General features: G+C 38.3%; 1 protein-coding gene across 5 annotated transcripts in view; it reads right to left on the reverse strand.

The window, feature by feature from the left end:
- The window catches only part of LOC148022551 (uncharacterized), a 70,249-nt gene extending 62,858 nt beyond the window's left edge, over nt 1–7,391 (reverse strand). For 4 of the 5 annotated variants that reach the window (XR_015693505.1, XR_015693506.1, XM_087695498.1 and 1 more), the window contains exon 1: nt 6,698–7,390. Coding sequence is in view for 3 of the 5 variants with exons in the window: in XM_087695498.1 (XP_087551624.1) it covers nt 6,698–7,182 (485 nt within the window). In the remaining 2 variants the exon portion in view is untranslated. Of the gene's footprint in view, nt 1–6,697 lie in introns of all 5 variants that reach the window. The other variant, XM_087695499.1, reaches the window with a different exon arrangement.
- Between the last annotated feature and the right edge of the window lie 14,770 nt (nt 7,392–22,161).

Here is a 22,161-nt window from a genome sequence, read left to right on the forward strand (position 1 = left end):
CTTCATGGGTTATGGAGATGAAGGTGAAATGGGCTATAGAGTTTGGGTTCCAAGCATGAAAAATGTGCTATGCAACCGGGATATGGTATTTAATGATTCAAAGTTGCTGAAAAATGTCACATCTAATGACTTTGATAAAAAGAAAGTAAAATTTCAGCATAATCAACCACTTGAACAACCATCAGTCACTAAAAATTCAGCTCCATTTGATGCTGGTTATGATAATCAGCATATCATCATTGAGCCGGATGAAAATGGGCAGCAAAGGGATGCTGAAAAACAGCTTGGACAATAAGATAAGCATGCTGAAAATGAATTGCAGGAGCCTGAAAATGTATTACAGCAACTTGAACATGCAATTCAACAGCCAAATAATGAGGGCATTGACATTCCTTTGGATGTGGATCCATTACTTAATAATGCAGTTCATTGGGTAAGAAGGTCTCGTGTTAAGAGATCTATACAAAGGTTGGATCCCTCTTTGGACTGCATTTTGCTCATAAACGAAGGTGAGCCTCTTACATATAAAGAGGCATTATCATGTGAGTTAAAGAAAAAGTGGAAGCTAGCTATGCAGGAAGAAAAGAAGTCATTGTATCAGAATGATACTTGGGATTTGGTTCCATAACCCAAAGACAAGAAAGCTATTCCTAACAAATGGGTCTATAAAATCAAGTGTGTGGATGGCAAACCCAAATACAAAGCCAAGCTTGTGGCTTAGGACTATACACAAAAAGAGGGGATTGACTTTCAGGAAGTCTTTTCACCTATTGTCAAAATGACCACTCTTCAAGTATCGTTTGTTATGGTAGCATCTATGGATCTTGAACTTGATCAAATGGATGTTAGAACTGCATTGCTGCATGGTGACTTGAAAGAAGAGTTGTACATGAAGCAGCCAGAAGGCTGTGTTATGCCAAAAAAGGAGCACTTGGTGTGTAAGCTTTAAGAGAAGCTTGTATGGTTTGAAACAAGCTCCTAGACAGTGGTATAAAAAGTTTGATGCCTTCATGCTCTCACATGGGTTTAAAAGAAGCAATGCATATCACTGATGATGGATGCCTTATTATTATACTTGTGCTTTATGTAGATGATATGCTTATTGCTGGTAAGCATAAAAGCCAGGTTAATGCATTGAAAAGACAACTGAATTCAATCTTTTCCATGAAGGATTTGGGTGCAGTTGAACACATTTTGGGCATGCGTGTGACAAGAGATAGAGAGCAGCAACTCTTATTTCTCTCACAAGGAAAGTACATCAACAAAGTACTTGATCATTTTTCTAAGGCTGATGCTAAGCCACTTGGTGTTCCCTTACCACCATACCTTAAGCTTAGCAAAGCAGATTGCCCAAAAGATGATAAGGCAGCCAGCTCTATGAAGAGTGGTTCTTCTTCAACTTGTGGTTAGCTCATATATGCTATGGTTGCCACTAGATGTGACATTGCTCATGCAATGGGAGTTGTGAGCAGGCTTACGTCAAATCCTCGCAAAGAACATTGGAAAGCAGTGAAATGCATCTTACAGTGCCTAAAGGGTGCACAAAGAAAATGTACTTGCTATGGAAAGGGTACGTTAGATCTCCAAGGGTATTGTGATGCAAACATGGCAGGTGACTTGGATACTCGCATGTCTACTAGCGCGTACATATTTACCTTGACGGGTGGGGCAGTTTCTTGGTACTCTACATTGCAAAAGATAGTAGCACTTTCTACCACTAAGGCTGAATATATTTCAGCCACTGAAGCTTCGAAAGAAGCTGTTTGGCTTGGTCGTTTGGTCAAGGATTTTGGCCTGCCCACCAAAACACCTGTACTTGGATGTGATAGAGTGTTGTATGCCCGCGACTTTTCCTTAGGAGCCATCGATGGCATAGATCTCGACTCAACAAACTCTCCTTGCCCTTTATCCAACTTCCAAAAATTGCCTACTCCCCCCGCGCAGAAATTGGCCTTACAAGATGCGGTCCCCCCCGTGCAGAAATTGGCCTTACAAGACACGGTTTTAAAAACCGGGGAAGGCACGTGTAAACAAGGCTTATGGAAGCCTTAATGGAAGCTTCTAATAGAAGCCCAAGCTTTTGTTTACTAACAGATGACGTGGAGAGAGGAAATAGAGGTGAAGATGACAACGAAGATGATAATGATGATGATGGTGGTGGAATGTTTCATGCATGTACCAAACGTATTGATGTGCGGTATCATTTTATCATACAGGTTCTGGATGATGATCTAGTCACACTAACTAAGATCAAAGCACAGGATAACCCTACACATATTCTCACCAAAAGTCTTGCAAAGGCTCAACATGAGCATTACATTCGACTAATGGGAGTTGGCTAAAGGTTCGCTTAGGACCTTTAAATGGGAGATTGTTGGATGTAAAGGCCCTTAACGCTACTCCTGTGTCTATATTACTTCACACATCTAAACACAACCTTGCGGATGTAAATGTACCATTTCCAAAGTATAAAAGCATTCTTTTATTCTTTGTGTGTACCACACTAGTACACCTCTATCCGTCGTCTCTCACTCTCACTCATTGTCACTCACTGTTCACTCAACTACTACTACACCTAGATCGAGGCACATATTATGTTTATTTCCACTCACACTCTTCAAAATGCCTAGCCCGGCATAACTCAAACTCACACATGAGTTGTCTAGACTACTAACAACAAGCTCACCTCCTTCAAAAAGATGGTGGTGTCCGAGCAATAGAACCATGGAACTAGCAAAGCCCAACAAGCAATTGACCACATTTAGCAAACACTTAATTCCGCTTGACAATGAATTCATAGAGAAAATTCCACACACAATCGAAGCTAGAGTTCTCCTATACCAAATATGACACCCCTTGTCTCCAAAGCTCAGTATCCCTTTCAGTATTTCTAAAGATTACTAATGTATGCTCAAAATTGACTACAAATTGGTTGTATGTCAACGATTTCTCGTGACACAAATTATCTGTAGGTGTACAATGACCTTGTCACCTTCAAGCAATATACCTAACTGTACATGGAGTGATAAGATTGCACATCAAAATCCCTATGCTAGAGGGAGAAGATTGGCTGCAGTCCACACTCCATCCATACTGTCAGCTCATATTCCATGGTTCAAACTTGCAATTTTTGAAACAAAGAGGAGGAAAACGACACTCTAAACTTACACTGCTTCAAGTGAGAAAGAAGGAATTCCAAATAGCCAAGATCAACTTTCCAAATGAGTGACCAACTACTCCTTAATCAAATATCATTTTCTTATTAAGGTCTAATTAATAACTTAGTCATTAATCATAAGTGAGCTGCTCACAAAGAAGGAATTCCAAATAGCCAAGATCAACTTTCCAAATGAGTGACCAACTACTCCTTAATCAAATATCATTTTCTTATTAAGGTCTAATTAATAACTTAGTCATTAATCATAAGTGAGCTGCTCACAAGACTTAGCTCATGGCATGCTTACTAACTTAATTGCCCTAAGTGAGCTACTTATTGGACCAAACTTTCAATGTAATGCAATTCTAAGGCACAAACTTTCAATTTAATGAAAGTTTCACACTACACCTAGTTACTTTTGCCTTGCTCTTGTACCACATAGTCCAGACACCTATCCATTCTATGCCCAATGTCGAATCCTTTACTGCATGTGCAATGGTTACCATGGCAAGAGCTAAGGATACTAAAATTAAAGCTCATTTTAATTAAAAATCTCCATGAAGTTTAATTATATCATTAAGTTCATTTCACATTCTAGCAATACTCTCATACTCCCTCTCTAGCGCCGGAGTGCCCTAAGAGTTAACAGCACCACTAGCACTAAAAGGCAAAAGAGGCGGCCTTCATAGTCTTCCCCTCCACCCCAGAAGATCAACTCTTCGTATGACATGTTTTTCGCTCACATCAGCAATTGACCTAGGAAACAACAATTGACATAGAGAGCATTGTTGCCCGAAACAACGTTTCGGGCTGCCCAAAACAAAAATGTTTCAGTTCCCAAACGCGTTTCAAGACTGACATTTCGGCCAACAGGGGTTTTTACCCAATTTCAAGTCACGAACTGTGTTTCACCTTCCTACATGAGCATTTCACATTCTTTTCCCTATTGTTCAGGCATACATCAGCTAGAGCGAGGAGGATCTCGACTTCGACGTGGAGTTAGGATCTCGACTTCGACGTGGAGTTGCTTCTATCTCTACAACTCTAGTGGCAAATGATGATGATGATGACTCTTCTTCCTCTAGTAGTAGTATTAGTGCTCCTACTAGTCGCCCTAAGGAGGCCAAGACAAAATTGTCAGAGATGGCTTTACACGATGCTGAGTGACTCTCATGAGTCATTACATCACAGATCGTGATATGATGATTCATAGACTTGTACTTTGCAAACTTGCTATTAGTTGATTATGCAGATTCATGTTTATGGTTCAATGGCATTTGGATGACTCACGACTCATGAGATGCTGTGATATACCATACATCATTCATCATAGTTGTACTTTTTCATGCTCTGTTTACTGAGTTATGACTCATGAATACTCTCTTTTTTGAGTCTATATCACATAATATGAGTCTATGACTATTCACTTTTAAGCCTTCCATCTTAAGTTTACTTCTATGACAAGTTACAGTTTATTGTCTTAAATTGAATCATGATTCGTGTATACTTTAAACTTGTCAAATCTCGATTCTCTTCTAAGTTCTAATGTTATATTGTTGAGAAATTTAACTGTTTTGACATAGAGGTTCAACTAATAAGTAGTGTTACTCCATCATATATTTTTAGTTACATTTATGACAGGTATAATTTTATGTTCATCCTATATTTTATGGATTCCCATTTCACCGTTTCAAACGGTGGCCAAAACTATGTTTCGCAACCCCAAAACACGTTTCTATTTCGCCGTTTCCGAAACTCTTGGCAGCTATGGCAAGGAGGGAAGGGAGAAGACTATCCAAAACACATTAATTCTTGGAAGGATAGACAAGACAACCTTTGAAGGCTAGGCATGATTAAAATGGAGCAAGAGAGGACCCTTCTAGATGGTAACATGGGAATTCACCACTAACATGATATCACCCTGCAAGCTGCAACAGAGAAAAGTACTCCACTTTGGTTATGTCCAGCTCCCACCTTGGCAAATGATACCATGTGACTCATGAGAGTGTACAATAGAAAAAACAAGAACTCAAAGTAAGAAGAGAAGATAGAGACAAGAGAAACACAATGAAATTTAAAGAACAAAACTAACTCAATTTATCAGCCTCTACATGCAACACAAAGTGTCATTAAGGACACTAAAACTTGGCAAGAGAATGATGACAAAAATTATGAGGAGGGACTCGCTGAATAGACTAACAAACACAACAAAGGGAAGGTGGCAATTAATGGCCAAAAGATAAGTAACTATCCAACCAGGAATTGGCCAACTTGTAGTTTAGACCCTAAAAAATCAGTCGAGTCATAAATGTTAGAAGTGGAGCAGCAATGGAGGTGTGAACATATGCTATAATAAACTGTTGGAACACAATACAAAAGAGAAAGGGAAAGAAAAAAAACTTAAGAATACAATACAAATGAGAACTCAGATGTATGCTTGGAAAATGAAATCCATATATTCAACACGAGACAGCTGCATACAACAATGAGACATTGTTACATGGGCACTAGCACTGGCTCCTCTCCACAAAGTCTCCACACATATGATGGCAGATGAGTGACTGAGTGAGGAGGAGCCTGAATATATAGGACAAAAATATGTCCTTAATATGATTACATTGGCCAACATTTAACACTAGTCGGCCCACAATAAATGCTCAATATGACCAAAATAAAGACCACAAAAAATGCCTAAAATATCCTAAATAATGTGCCCAATCTCTACATGCACAGACTCACACATGAGCTAACATATCTGCAAACAAATGCATTGCCCAAGTCTACCTGCCCATGATCTAACTGTCCGCTCTACCATGTGGAACAAATGCCTGCCTAGATGTCAATGAAACAGGCTGCCCAACAGTATGCAGGAAGGACTTCCACCTAAGACGTGTAGAAGAGAAACAAACAAACAAAGACTATGCTAGACCTTCTATTGCCCTTGTCTAACTCAAACTGAGGCTCACAAGCAAGAGATAACCATACAAGATATGTGTCTACTTCACCAAGAAGTAATCTGCCCCTTCGGTCTTACCTACACTCTAACAAACGTGACATCTCAAAGATTGATCCTACAAAGCTTAACTTTCATAATGGCATGCCCTACTGATAAGGGACGTGTCCTCTCACTCCACAAAGGACCAAAATGGAATTGCTAAATGTGTTAGGTTAAAATAATTCAGTCAAAAGAGCACAGTAACCTGTCTGTATTGGATTTCACATGAGATTGTGTGAACAGCACTTCAGAAATTTCATGATTTGACATGTTTTCACGGTGATAGAATCACCATATCAGGTTGCATGGTTACGTATCCATGAACTGTATTAGCAGGTGTGTGAGAGCTTGAAAAGTGCAACTGGTAGCCTTTTGAGCTGATAAACTGAGACGGACCTCACCTTATAACTTAAATGAGACTCATAGGACATAGCAAATTTACTTGGCATAAGTAATACAAACAAGCTATTTTCAACCAGCAACAGACTGTTTTGTGAGACATATGATACATTAGCTGAAGAATGATTCTGAAAACATAGACTCACCTAGGTCCTCCATGTTCCTTCTCTCTCTCTACTGGCTTACCATCCCTTTCTTTGTCCTTCTCTCTTTCTGCAGTTCGGTCAAAATCTCTGTTCCTATTCAAAAACTTCTCCCTGAAGCGTCCTGCATCCCTGTCGCGTTCTCTGTCAAAATACCTGCCAGGAAACCTGAATCCCCTCTCCCTCTCTCTCCGGCCCCTAAAGTCTCTTTCAAACGGCTCCCTTTCACGGCCTCTGTCTACTCTATCCCTATTCCTCTCCCAGTCTTTCTCATGCTGGCCGCTGCGGCCTCTGTCAGTCCGCTCGTACCTATCCCCTCCATCACCCCCGGACCTAGCCTTTTTGCTTCTGTCATCCTGCCTGTGACTGTCGTCGTCGCCCTTTCGTTTGGTTGTGCTCCCGTCCTTGTTCCTAACGCCATTAGACTCTTTCACAGGTTCAACAGCTTCCACAGCTTGTTCCAAGTATTCGTACTCATCAAAATCCATGAAACCCTAAGAAGAACTGCTCGAGATTTGAGTACTTGAAGTCCGATTTACTCAGAAAAGAACCGTCGAAGGAGCGCACAGTACGAAGATCAAGACAGTGAGCAGAGCCTGCTCTTTGCCATTGTCTACAAAGAAGCCCTTCACGGAGCCAATATGGGTATATATCTACCTGCTCTTTTTTCTCTTTTTTGGTCCCCCTTTTAGGCAACGCATAGCATTTAACACTAGGTATACAGGCATGGTTTTTTTTCAAGGGTTGCAAGCCCTTCTAGAGGCATTTTGACCTTCAAGAGAAGGCAAATCTTTTTTAAACCTTATTATCAAAGGGCAAGTTAAAAAAAATTCCCTTCCTAGAGAAGGGCATGATTTTACAAACCTTGCTATAGAAAGGTAATTATGGCATGTGTGCGTGGTTATTGTTGCAAGCATGGTTGATTGTGAGAGAGGTTTCTCCAAAATGAATCATATCAAGTCCAATGATCGCAATAGATTGTCACTCAAGAGCTTGAATCAACTCATGTTCCTTTCATACAATGGTGTTAAGGACCCTACACATGTTGGTTGGGATGCCATCTATACAACGTGGGATGGATTAAACGCTCATCGCAATGTTAATGTGGTAGCAACACAGCTAATATAGGAAAGTATAAGTAATGGTGTGCTTTGATTGTATTGCTATTTCATTTGAGACTATGGATGATTGTAGAGCTATCTTGTTGCCTTTCTAGACTATCTTAATTGATTGGGCTTTAGCCTCAACTTGGCATTGCAATGTTATTTTTGGTGATAGCATTATAATTTTTTAATGCTTAAATAATTACTCATATGTTGTACTAAGTTTTAAATATTCTATCATCATATCATGTCGGTATTAGATTTTTGTAAATTAATGGACACGAAAAACCAATAAGATGGCTCATATAAATGTCATAGTTTTTTTTTTTTCTCAAATACTATTCTATTAGCTAGAAATGCAAGTTTTTGAATACATGTCTATCGAAGGTCAAAATTTTGAAAAAGCCCTTCCACAAGAAAAGCACTTGTTCAAGAGCCTTTCAATGGAAAAAACCTATGGGACTTTCAAAAATAAACACTGTATACAGGTGGATTTCAAACAACATTAAAAAGTTAGTTGTCTATAAAGAAACCCTCTCCAACTAGTTTAATTGAAGAGCAAAAACCCAACAATACAATTGGAGGGTTTGAATCGGCATAGTATATTAGGCTGCCACCTCACCGATTCTCTGACTAGGCCACAGATGACGTTCTTTTGTAAGCTTTTTTTGAACCATCAAAATTGTTTGATGAGCTTTGATCTCAGATATCTTCAACTATCTTGGGCTCAAACTTATTTTCTAAGCTAGCCTCACCTATGTGAACGGCTAGTTGAGAGGATTTTGTGAAAATCATATAGTACTGGTTAACTAAGAGGGGGATTGTTATGTGTCACAATCCCAACCCCTCTACCTTATATCTACCTAGTTAATTGAGAGGATTTTGTGAAAATTGTGTAGCATTAGTTAATTGAGAGGGGGACTGTTACATGTCACAATACCAGCCCCTCTACCTTATTTCTACCTAGTTTTATTTCTTTTTTGGCCCCCCTTTAGGCAAGGCATCGCATTTAGTACTAAGTATATAGGTGAATTTTCAAACAACATTAAAAGTTAGAAGGGTGTCCATATAGCTAATTAAAACAAAGGTGGACCATTTGGTCCTCCATGGATCATAATGTCTTGTAGACTATCTTATAGTTTAGAGCTTTTAAAGGCCATAAGAACTTTCCTGAGTTTGGAGGTAAAATCTATTAATTGTTTAAGACTCATGATTCAGCATACTAACATGATTAAGTGCCACATTTGATTTATATTTGAAACCCTTATGAGAATCTATGAACATTTTTTCTATGCTTACTCAAGTTGTATTGCTAGAATTGGAGAAAATATCGGCTAAAATAATGGACAAAGAGAGCACAACCTTAAGGATAGTATGTTGGAACAACTAGTCACTTATTAATTGTTGCAATATATGAACTAGCACACATATGAACCACTTTATGATTTTATCTTAGATTGAGATCTAGTAGATACAAGTGTGCCAAATACCAATGGACAAAAGCAACTAAATGAAGCAAAGAGACTAAAGTAAAGAAAGCTTCTATTAATCAATAAGACTGCAACAATTCTAGCACACTATGGAATAGGCTTCACAAGAAAGAGAATTGACTCAATCCTTAATATTGAACTATTAAGACTCTCACTAGCTCACTCAACTTGCCCTCATTGAAAAATACATCAATTGGGTACATGGGCTCATATAGAAGTTGGTAGTAGGTAGTGTGCCCAATATTCTTGCATGACTAGGGCTATTTGCATAGATCAATTATTTTTAATTAGGAATAAACTGATGATGAGATTGTGGGTACGTTGACGACATCATTGGCTCTACAACATTGTAATTCAACTTATTCTCAAATTCTACATTGTTTGAAGGCTATTAGCCACCCAAAATTGTCAATTGTTGCAACAAGTTTAAGATTGACTACTCATCAACCTAGAAAGCTTTGCAAATTGATTATACACCTTAGTAAAGCATGCAATGAACCCTTTTCAACTCTAGAGTTATCAATATTTGACCAAAAAAAGGGTTCCCTTTGAGTGTATCTCACATGGGACAAATGATGAATTGTAAGAGAGGTAATGTGCTTAGAAGCACCATTGTCAAATTACCAATCAAATTCCATGTATCCGTAGCTAGCCATTCACATGTGCAATAAATGATCACAATGACATGCAATCACAAAGGCATACTCTACTTGTATTTTGATTTAGCTATATTTGATGCCTCATCCTTCACACTAGATGTGCTCTAACATGCATGCCTACTTCTTTTTTCTCATCAACAACATGTTTGTGACATTCACCAACAAGATGACCAAGTTTCTTGCAATAGTTGCACTTATTATTATTATTATTATTATTATGCTTCTTCTTCTTCTTCTTCTTCTTCTTCTTCTTCTTCTTCCCATCATCTTTCATGACATTGTGTTTGAAGACACAACTACCTTGCCCTTAGACTTTGAATCCAAAGCATGCCATGATTTTGGCTTGCCCTTGCGAGTTGTTGCAAATGCTTGCATTGTGGCCATGCTTGAGTTTTTCACCCATGGTTATTTCTCCTACAACAACAAAGGCATTGACTCATCTAGGCCATGAGTTGGATAGTAGTGGTAAATTTCTGAAAATAATCTAGAGATCCATCCAAAACTATGGAAATAATCTAGCAATCCACCCAAAACTATAGAAACAAGCCTTGCATCTAATATCACCTCATCTATGTATATAAAGAATGGCATGCATCTTGCATAATAGAGCAATCAATGCATGTGTTTGTGCATCCTTTCCATCCCCTCTTAGTTTTTTCAAAGGTTGTAGGAGAAATAGGTGCTAAGGATGATGAACCACTAGTGACAAGTGATTCTCTACCACTAGAAAATGCATATTGGCTGCATACTAGTCTTGCACACCTTATGCTTTTCATGAGCTAAATTTACTAAGACAAGAAATAACTTCAATGCAATACATCCAATCAATTTCAACATTAAGGATAGTGGAATTAATTTGGATCTATCGCCCTTTTAATTACTCCACAAATATTGGTTACTTAAAAGGTAGGATTGAACTTAAAAGGGGGAGGATCGCATCGGGATTTGCCACAAATTACAACTCCAAACATGTATAATGAGAGTATGGCTAGAGGCTACAACACTAGTCAAGAGCCTCAACTTACAACCAAAACTAGTCCATCATCCTCCATGATTAGCATGTAGCTTATGTAATCTAGATCCTCTCTAGTAGGACCATTATGCATGTTGCGCCAAGTAAATCAAGGTTGGGACCTAAGAAGAGAAGTCAAAGAAACATCTTGTAACAATGTTCATATACTAAAGCATCCCATATCTCTCTTTTTTCCTCTAGATTTGATGTGACCTATCCCTTTCTGCATGAGCTATATTTTGACTACCAAGCAACAATGTATTACATGATTAAGCTTTTCCATAAGTTAAATCCACTCTCCACCTATTTCCCCTTATACATGTTTCAAAAAATATGCATAGCTTGGAACCAACTCGTCTTCACTTGCTCCTCCCTAAATGTAATTTCCTTCAAGTCCTACATATCTGATTTTCTTCTCTTGATGATAGCTAAGAAAACGTCGTTCATCCTCTTTGATCCTAGCCCTTTTTAACTCCAAGAAACTATTGGAATTTTTGCTCAATTCTCTTTGCATACCAAAAATTAAGGTCATCACCTTCAAGTACTTCATCATCACTATCCAAAGACATATAAATCAACCAAGGTAAGCATGTAAGTCTCTTGAGGGAAATGTTTTTCTTTTTTTAAATCAACCTTTGATTTCTTAAGATCCCTCTTGGAGACTTAATTCTCCTTGGCCTCTCCATTTCTTCCTTATGGCCATGTAAGACTGCCCTTATTGTCACCATCAATTTCTTACAACACAAGGCTAACATTAGATGACAAAGTTTTGATCACCATTCAATCCATACTAAGTTATTTGCCTTCACATGTAGCCATGTCTTGTTAATTGGGATTGATCTCCTCCTTTCCTTTCTCAAATTAGGGCTCTTAATAGTAGTGAATCTTTATTTGTTTTTTTGTTTAATCTTGAGTATCTTAGGGCAATATCTAGCTACCATCACCTCAAGCGGCTCATTTTGTCCATCCACCAAATGATCAACTTAGGCTCAACATCTGGAACCCCATAGTGGAGCTAATTTTTGGGACATAAATGTTCTTGCTCAAGGTCTTGGCCAACCATAGAATCTTCCCATCCAACCAAATAGGTAAATGTGAAAATGATATAGTAAAATGACATTTTGTTTTAAATTTACATCATGCAAAAAGATAGGAGCTATAAGGGCGAGTATGCACCAAGTTCCCTTTGGAAACTATCGCACGATAAAGATTTTAAGCTCTCTTACTCAAAGAACCAACAAGATTCATGTAAAAGAATTTATGACTGAAGTGAAATTGCACTAAAGTGTCCTTAAACTGATGCCTTGAGCCATTTACTAAACAGTACCTTGTATTGGGGTCTCCTCTCATCACGAGATAAAGAAAGGCATCAACAAGGGCATAGACATTCTATTGTTTTATGTGAGATAGGGAATGACTAGCTTCTAAACACCCTCTTGCTCCTATCTATAAATGTGAGGATCTTTTTTATTTGTTGAACAAGTATTGATAAACTCATAGTTGTTTCTTCACAACCTCCATTTCTATACAAGGAGGTTGCATTAGGGAAGTCCATATCCATAGCAAATCTTTTTGGTTTCTCTTGTTTCTTTATATTAACCTCTCCGTGATTGAGGCCTGCAGGAGTGTGCATAGCTAGCAAGGAAGCTTGCATGCATGCAAGGCAAGAAGCTACCATGTCATGGATCCTTTAAAGAGAATAAAGTACATTTGATAATGATTTAATTTCATGCCTCATAATGCATACATAAATCAAGTATCCAACAACCTATTGATAGAGATAGATATAAAAAAGATTACTAGCATCATGAAAGCTCAACTTTCAAACCTATCTCCATAGGAGTAGCAATAGGCTTGCAATCCTCGAGATCAAATCTTTACAACAATGTCTCAAAATAATTTCTTTGGCACAAAGCAATACCTCCATGTGATTGCTTGAACTAAATGCCAAATAATGATGCAATAGGCCCAAATTTGACATCCCAAAAGTGAGACTTAAAAATAAATGTCTCATTAAGACTACTAAACAAGATGCCATCAACATAAACCACAAGAAGGCACGTCACTCCTCAAGTTTAACATACAAGGTGCTCTTAATTAAACTATCCCAAAGACCATGTGTAGTCAAGTATGCATGCATATTTTCATACCGTGCTCAAGGTGCTTGCTTCAAGCCATAAAATGCCTTCTTTAATCTACCCAATTTGTTTTGCTATCCCTTCTACAATAAACCATGAGACAAAATATACTTCTAGTTTAAATCACCATCTAGAATGTAGTTTTAATGTGCAATTGATGCACATTCCAATCATTATGAGCTATTAATGCAAAAATGCTATGAATTATCATCACATACTAAGTGGGAGCAAAGGTATCATCAAAGTCAATTCCTTTTTGCCAAGCACAACCTTTTATCACAAGTCTAGCCCATCAATCAACACTACCACTTGGCATATATTTCAACTTGATAGCCCACCCAGTACAAATGGAATGTTTGATAGGAGGCAAATCATATAAGAACCAAGTGCCATTCTTTACAATAGCATCATACTTAGATTACAAAGCAACCATTCAATTTTTTTAATTTTACGCCTCTTCAAAAGAAACATTCTCATCCTCATGACACATACTGGAAACAACCTATGCATAGCCATTTGATGCATAAGACACACTATGAGAGCCTAGATATGCATGACTAGACAAAGGTGCATCGAATTTATTGTCATGTCACATTTGCAATAGCCATTTCAGTATTCTCATAGACTTCTCAATCTCTTCTCTCTCATCGATGTGTACATCATTGACATTTGAAATATAAAAATACTAATAAATGGATTAATTAGAAGCCTTCCTAGGTTGCTAAAAGGAGGCAAAAAAATCTCATATATATACCAATCTCTTTGATACATGAAAGTAAAGGCTTCATCACATCTTCCACAAAGACAACATCATGAATGGCCAAAATACGTAGTTTCTAGATGATATAGCTTATAACCTTTATTGTTGGAATTGTAACCAACAAATATAAATTTGCAACCTTGTAGTCATATTTTTTGGGATGTAACACAAGTACTAATGTATAAGCCATGCAATCGAAAACATGGAAGTGAGCAACAAATGACTAAGCCTCATATGGATTGAGAAATTGAAATGATTTGGTGGGATACATATTTAGTAAACAAGATATACACATAAGGGCTTTGAAGTAGAAACCATGTGGTATTTGATCATACATCATGCCATCTCCATTTGAGATTTATTTTTCTCTCAAATAGAGCATTTCGTTGAGGTGTATACTGCACTCTACATTAGTGTTTAAACTATTTAGACCTATACTCCCATGCTTTAGTCTGTAACATATATACTAAATAAGCTACACACATAATGGCCTCAAGGTAGAAACCATGTGGCAATCTTGACTTTTGATCACACATCATGCCATCTCCATGAGAGATGTGTTTTTCTCTCAATTATAACATTTTTTTGAGGTGTATATTGCATTGTACATTTGTGTTAAAACTCTTTAGATATATACTCTTCCCATTCAATTAGAAGGGAGAGCATCCCCTTTAGATAATTATAAACATTCAACCTTAAATACAGAATTTTTGAAGTACAAAAACACCTTGGACTTAGCTTTCATATGATACACATGTGCATGCTTAGAGTACCATAAACATCACTATGCATTTGTAGCTTGCAAATAGCTCTCAATCAACTATCTTTTGGAAAGTAGCATATTGCATTTTATCCAATATGCAATCCTCACAAATATGTCTTATGGGTGCCCAAAGAATAGGCAATGAAGACATAGTTTCAAATTTTAGCATGCATAGCAAACTAGCAAAACTTAGATGACCAAAATATACATGCCAAAATTTTGCATATGAAAAAGCCTACAAATATCCAATTGCATACATATATTTCAAACATTTCCTATGATTTTGGAGCTTGTATTCCACACATTTCCCCTAATTCTTGAGGGTGTACAACCAAAGCATGTTATAGAGAAGTAGATGTAATAATCACATGACCACATGAGAGATCACAAATAGTACATCTATTATCCATAAATTTGATAATCAAGCAAATCTCAATAGGTGTAAAAACTGACAAAAATTTTTGTTTTATCTTTGGCACCGACACTCAATAAAATTTTGCCAACTCCTTTAACTAGCTATAAGAGGAGTGGTTAGCATATTTGATAGTACTATCATTAGGAGCAAATTACATTTACATAATATGCTTAGTGGTGACATTGTCAAAGTACCACATATTTGAATCCACAATATAATGCAACAATCATGTAGAATAGCTCATAATTTGACTCTTTATCCTACAAAATATTTACAAACGCTCAAGCAAAGGAGAGGTATCTACAAAAGTCATATTAGCCTCTTTCATATCTAGTTATGCTTTATGATACGATCTCTTAGCTTAAAATATTGGCAAAAGATTTTACCCTCATTTTTCTTCTCATCCTTATCAACCATTCTTGCAAAATTTTGCTCACTTCTAGAAATAGTAGCTTTTTCTATACCTTTTTGACTAGCCATAAAAGCTTGATTTCTAACACACATAATGGATCTATTTTGTTGAGATTGTTCTTCTTGCAATAAAACAAAAACCAAATGCTCAAATAACAAGGCACTAGGGTTGCCTTTCATTGCCAAACAAAGGGTAGATACAAAACTATGATAAGAATTAAGAAGAACATTGAGAATAGTTTATACAAGTGAATTACTTGGTAAAATCTCATTTGTTGCCAAGTAACTACCCCTTAAGATCTTTAATCTTTGTAAAAAAATTGTTCATAGAGTTACCTTCATCCATGTGGTCACTCTTTATTTACTTATGTAAGTAAAACAAAGTTTGTTTCTTCCTTGATACAAATGTACGAGTATATCCCAAGCCTCTATAGTTGTCTTAGATGAACAAATGTGTGGGATCATGGTATGTTTAATAGATAATGTAATCAAGGCATGTTGCTCTGCATCTATGTTAAACTAGCAAACTTTGTTTGCAATAATAGGTGGTGATGCTTTGACATTAATTAGAGTAGAACTAAAATCTACAACCTCCACAACATCACTTGTTTTTGCTCCACTTGTAACTTTCACAACCATAACAAGATGTGCATTGTTTCCCTGCACAATGTTCTATAATCCTTTTGCAACCAATATATGGCACATCTTGACACGTAAAATGGAGTGTTGATTCTATCCAACTTGTTCTCAATAGCTAATATATAGAATCTATGATTATTGCTAGCCATGGCCATTAATTGTAGTTGATGCAAAAGTTACATGTAGACACGAAAATCTACACAAAAGCAACATGTTATATAGCACAACACAAAGTAAACTTAAAAGCCTTACGTGTAGAAATGAATATTGTCAAAAGTTATGTGTATGAGAGGGCAAAATAGAATGCATAGTATTGGCTAAAGTACAAATGGAGCTTGAAATGAAGCCAAATGAAAGATAGATGATTCCAATACATATGGCTCACCTTGTTGTGCATAGAGTGCTCATAAGCTAGATGAGGCCATGCCCTACGACTCACCCTCTTATTATACATGTGACATAATAGAGAGAAAATAGTCCATTAGTTTATTGAACACTCTTCCATACTCTTGTCTCATTGTTTAGCCTCCACAACGTAGAATCAAGGGGTCCTTAACCTCACAATGAAATAATCCTTGTTTGTCACATGACCTTACAGTTGGCCCTAGGTTATGAAGTCATTTGCATTACATCTTAGGAGTTTTTTACTAGATTGACTTTGATAAATCATCTCTTGTTGGTTTATTCTACTATCTAGCCAAACACTTGGGAGATTCAAACATTGTGAAGTTTCCATCAAGCTCAAGAAAGAATTGAAGAACAAAGAAGGTGCTATCTCAAGAAGAGACTCATTGATGAGCATTGTGCAAAAAAGAAGGAAGTACATCAACAAAATGAATTTCTAGATATCTATCTTGGAAAGGTCCTAAAAAGTGATACATGAAGTGGATGTGGAGTTGAAACCCACATTGAGCCCCTCTTAGTAATCCACTAGTTGGAAAAGAGTTATCAATGCTAGCTCTTACCTTGGAGCAAACAAGTCTTCATTTTACATATATCCATTTATCTCTACTTGATTCTACCCAATCTCCATTACTTTGCTCCTTCAAATTTAGGCAACTATCGATCTCTATAAGTGTCGAAGAAGGAGAAGCCTCTATCATTGCATCTAATATTTAGCAAGAAGAATATGGTCTCAAATGTGAAAATATTAAAGCTTTATTGGGATATACTTATGGAGCATCTTCATTATCATCAAAGGAGTAATTAGAGTATACAAAGTGAAGAAGAAGCTGTCTCTATCTTTGTACCTATCCATGCTTAGTTTGTACTCAAGAAGAAGAGAGCATGCTCACTTGTGAGCTATGCCTAGTTCAAACCCTAGAGAGGTCCTCTTTCTAGTAGTCAATCAAAATCTTGTGATTCTACAAGTAGCATTGTCTAGCCTTATTACACCTTTGGAAATTCAAGATGGAAAAGCCCCAAAAAGCCAAAAATGGAAGACAACCCCAAGGCGAGAAAAATAGAAGAGAGAGAGGCAAGCTAAAAAATAGTGTAAAAGGAAGCATACAATAATATGTGCATCGAATATTCTAGCAAGAAAAGCACTGGCGCATTGTAATTCATTTTGTAAAATAGTGTCAAGCTCTCTCCCATGCTAGATAGTAAAGAATGAGAGGCGGGGCTAAGGCCTATGCTAATTGGAAGGAGAAGAAAAGAGAGTGAAGGAAGGAAAAAAGGCCAAAACAAAAAGGGGAATGGCCACCCAAGGAAGGGATAAGGGCATGTATAAAAAGGCAAAAAGCGAATGAAGAAGATTATTCTTATGTGTGGTCAAAACTAGCTCTCTTCTTCTTCTTCTTCTTCTTCTTCTTCTTCTTATTCTTGCTTGTGCTTGTGCTTGAGTGAGTGTGTGAGGGTGAGGGACCATGGTGGAGAAGCTCTCCATCTTCTCCTCTCTTCTTCTTCTCCTCTTCTCTTGTCTCACATGTGACAATGGAGCTTGGAGCATGAGGATCGAGCTTGAACCTTGGATCATGGAGCTACTAGAGAGCTTGAGGGAGGAGGCAACTCAAACGGGTATGAAGGTAAGGTCACTACACTCGTAGGTGTGAGAGCATGCACGTCTATGTGAGAGGTAGCCATTTCACTTGGCTTGAAACGCTTGAAATGATAACCTATCCGTGGGTCTTAGTGATTGAGCGAGAAGCTCACACATTTTGATTCCATTGTTGAGATGAACATATTCAAGATTTGAGTGCTTGCATGCTCTAAATTGAGTGACAAAGTAAGAGTTTGAGTCCGAAACAACACTTGGTTTTAGGTAGGAAACAAGGGAGTCAGAGGCTATTCGATTTCTTTTGTGGATTAGTTTAGGTTTAGGAAGCTTTCTGTGCACTAAATAGAGTAGGATTTGTGCATTTTGATCAAACTTAAGACATTTTGGTGAGGGAAAAAAGAAAGGGAAGCATGGGAATAATGAAAAATAGATTTTTCATGTCCAGGAAGGAAAACAGAGCGTAAAGGGAGAAAGAGAGAAAGCAAAAGGTGAAAAAAGGGAAAGAGAGAGCTCATTTGCATTCAGTGAGATTGAGAGAGAGCTAGTGAGAGAGAGACAGGGAGTGACAAGTCCACAGGCTACAATATCAATGATTCTTGACTTTGATGCTTCCAAGTCTTTTGGGTATGCTCTCAATCCTTATTGTTGATTGTTGCTTTAATCTAGAATCTTGAGTGATTTAAATAGTGGGCATTAAGTGATAAAATGAGGTGTTTGTGCCATTCGACGAGTTTTTTGGCACCGCTCAGATGGCAATTGCAGGCCTTGGATGGCCACGAGTCATGACTGGCTCGAATGTCTGAGTCATTTGAGTGACCACTTAGACATCTTGACTTGGATGTACCTGACCACTACCAAACTTGGGGCCTTAGACGACAACTCGGACGGGTGCCCCCCTCGTCCAAGTCTTGAGGCTGACCACTCGGATGGCCGAACCCATGAATCGAACGGTTGAGTTTGGGACTAGGGCTAGTTGTCTAGAACCATATTTTAATTGATTTTTGACCTTCAGAGGCTTGTATGGCCTATTTCCAACTAGCTACTAACTAGGTTTCCTGGTAGATGAAACCATAGGACTGTTTGCACAAAAAAGAAAAAAGAAAAAAGAAGAAACGTCTATCTAGCAGTCTATGGGGGGACTGAAAGAACTAACCATTGGCTGCTACATCAGTAGAGACCCAATTTGACTCACTTGGTTGGACACCTAATTGATAGACCACTTGTTAGTCACGACCTGTAGAGAACCCAATTTCAATCATTAGGAGTAGTCAAAACCCTTCAAAAGCATCAATAATAGGAAACTGATTGATGTAGTTTACTCCATCAAAGGTCACACTCAACATTGTAGGTATTTAAGTACATGTGAAAGTTGGAAAACCTGATTTCACATATAGTGCAGATTGTGACATATTACTGGTGTATAGTGTTGCACATTTGTAAACTGTTGGATTAATAAGGAACACACTAAGGGGGATTAAGCTAAAAACAAACCCACTAGTAGGAGTACAACCCCAAGAATTAGACATAAGGGACCCAAAAAACTAGGAACAAAGACGTACAGGGGACATAACCATCACATTGTTGAGAGAAGGATAGGTTTTCCAAGATTAGGGATACATCTCTAACTATCTTAGTTGACCTCATAGATGCACTAGTGGGTTAGGAGGCAACTATGGCAGGAACCAGCTCCAATGGGAACAGTCTAAACCTCGACCTTGACCTTAACATTGTTGAGCACACATATGACATCTGGAAACTTGTCATACAATACGACTAGCAAATGAGGATAGCGTACAATTGGAGACCGGTAGCCGATGTCATAGCCAATCTTGAGGAAGAAAGGAGATTAGCAAGTATAGCATTGCAACACATTAGGAGCAAAGGGCTTAAAGGTTGTGTTAGGGGAGAGAGCTCAATGAGGTTCACATGATCCTAGCCATCTTAGGTAGGAATAGAATGGGAGGTAATGTCAATAGGGAGAAAGCCTTGGAAGTCAACCTTACAGTAAGTAAGCTACGCATAAAAAGATTGGTAGACAATACCAACACTGAGCAATGTGGGGTACCCTTGGTTGCATCATTGCTAATTGGGTTGGGAGTCACCCCAAATGTCAGGAGCCAAATGAAAATACCCATAGTTGCAAAGCAACTTGATAAATACCAAGCTAGCAATGACCCCTACAGCTTCATCAAGTAGTTTGAGCAGTTATGTGAGGCTAATAATCTCATGGACCCCGCTCAAAGAGCACAAGCATTTGGTCTTTGCTTTGGAGACAAGGGACGGACTTGGTTCACCAGTCTAGACAACGTAGAATGTAATGACTTCACCTAGTTGAATGATCTCTTCATCAAGAGATTCTCAAAAGAAGGATACTAAGCTAGTGAATGTTAGCCAAAAAGACAAAGAGGACATACGAGACTATGTCATACATGTGAGGGGTCTCTATAAGAGGATACACGCAGCCGAGTGACCCAATGAGAGAACAGTCTCTACTGTATTCATTAATAGGATCCACAACAAAGAACTCTATAAGTCCCTTGCAAGCAACTCGAACATGCTTGCAAGAGTCTTTGAGAAAGCCACGTGGATAGATGGCTTGCTATGCAACAAGGTAGCAATGCATTTAGGAACACCGAGAGAGCTATGACAACTAGTGTACAAGCAACCCCTAGTGAATAAGAAAAAAGGAAGAGTGTTGACCAGAACCAAGCTATAGCTGACCTAAAATTAGAGATGGCTAGACTACAAGAGTCAATACAAAGACCAGTGTGACCTCGTGTGTAGTATGTGCATTGTGAAGTGAACCACTTGCCTTCTGAATGTCTCAATTCCAGATCAAGGCCTTGTGCCAATTGCGGAGGAGTCATGCATGACACCATGCACTACTGGTTGCCAAGATGGTTGCCTTACCAATAGCTTTACACTCAACTATACTATTCAGGAGTTAGACAACCGTGCTTTGGAAGGGAATCCCCATTGGCTCTCCCTGTGCCTAACGATTCAAAGCCAGTTGCCTCTTGAAGGATAGACATCAACCTGATGGGAATTGCTAGACCTTTAGAACCTATTGTGACCCATCCACCAAGAGAAACTCCAATGCACTTTGTGGAGGAACCACTAGAGGAGGAAGATTCTAACTTGAACTCTTATGTCTCTTATGTCGAAGAGGGCAATCCCATATTGATGGACTATAGGCCTATGCCGGTCATGGCCTTAGGCAAAGGAAGAAGTAGAGGCATAAGAGGAACTCAGAACTAAGAACCCATAGCATGTTTGGCCATCTGGGGCATATCTCATCTCACCGCCAGCAAATAGAGAGAATGCCGACTTGAGGTGCCCTGAATGCGGAGTCATACATCTGTTTGTCAATTACCCTAGGTGAAAACTCTCCACTAGCTTGGCAATCGTGCCATTTCTGCCACTGCGACTCTTTTATTTCGAGTCACATGACAACAATGTCACACCTATTCCCCTAAATGTCATGATATGAGCTCAAACCAAGCAGACCGGTATCTCATTACTTGGACCTAGTAACTTGGATGCATTCTCTATAGGAAAGAAGAGTTGATGACGGAGGAAAAAGAGAATCGAGGTAAAAGTAATGTTCAAGACCAAGAGTGAGACTGCATTAACCAAGGGAAAACAGGTCATTGATGTCAAAGTAGAAACATCTACTCCTAAGACAAGAGAGAAGGGAACCACTAAGGTTGGAGAGTACTCTGACCTCAACCAATAGTTGAGGGCTATGGACAAGGTCAAGGAGTGGATAAAAGAAGCGTAAGCTTACCTTCAAGATGTAGAACCTATCATTGAGGATGATATTAACGAACTCTCAACCTTGAGTCCACCAACCTCTTCCACATATTTGAGGTTAGGAGAGACAACACCACGACGTGAACAATTGCATGGGCATGATAAGGGGGCCTTGAGTGCCCAATCGGCTCGTAGCATTGGCAGGGAGCCCATGAAGATGAAGAGGAAAAGACACATAGCAAATTGCTAACCTCAATAATAACAACTCCTGTGACATTGTCATTGGGAGAAGTGCTCCACACTTTAGCAAGAATTGAAGCAAAGG

This window comes from Lygodium microphyllum, chromosome 16, assembly GCF_053477565.2.
Source record: "Lygodium microphyllum isolate KBCC chromosome 16, Lygodium_microphyllum_v1.1.10, whole genome shotgun sequence".
Lineage (NCBI taxonomy): Eukaryota > Viridiplantae > Streptophyta > Polypodiopsida > Schizaeales > Lygodiaceae > Lygodium > Lygodium microphyllum.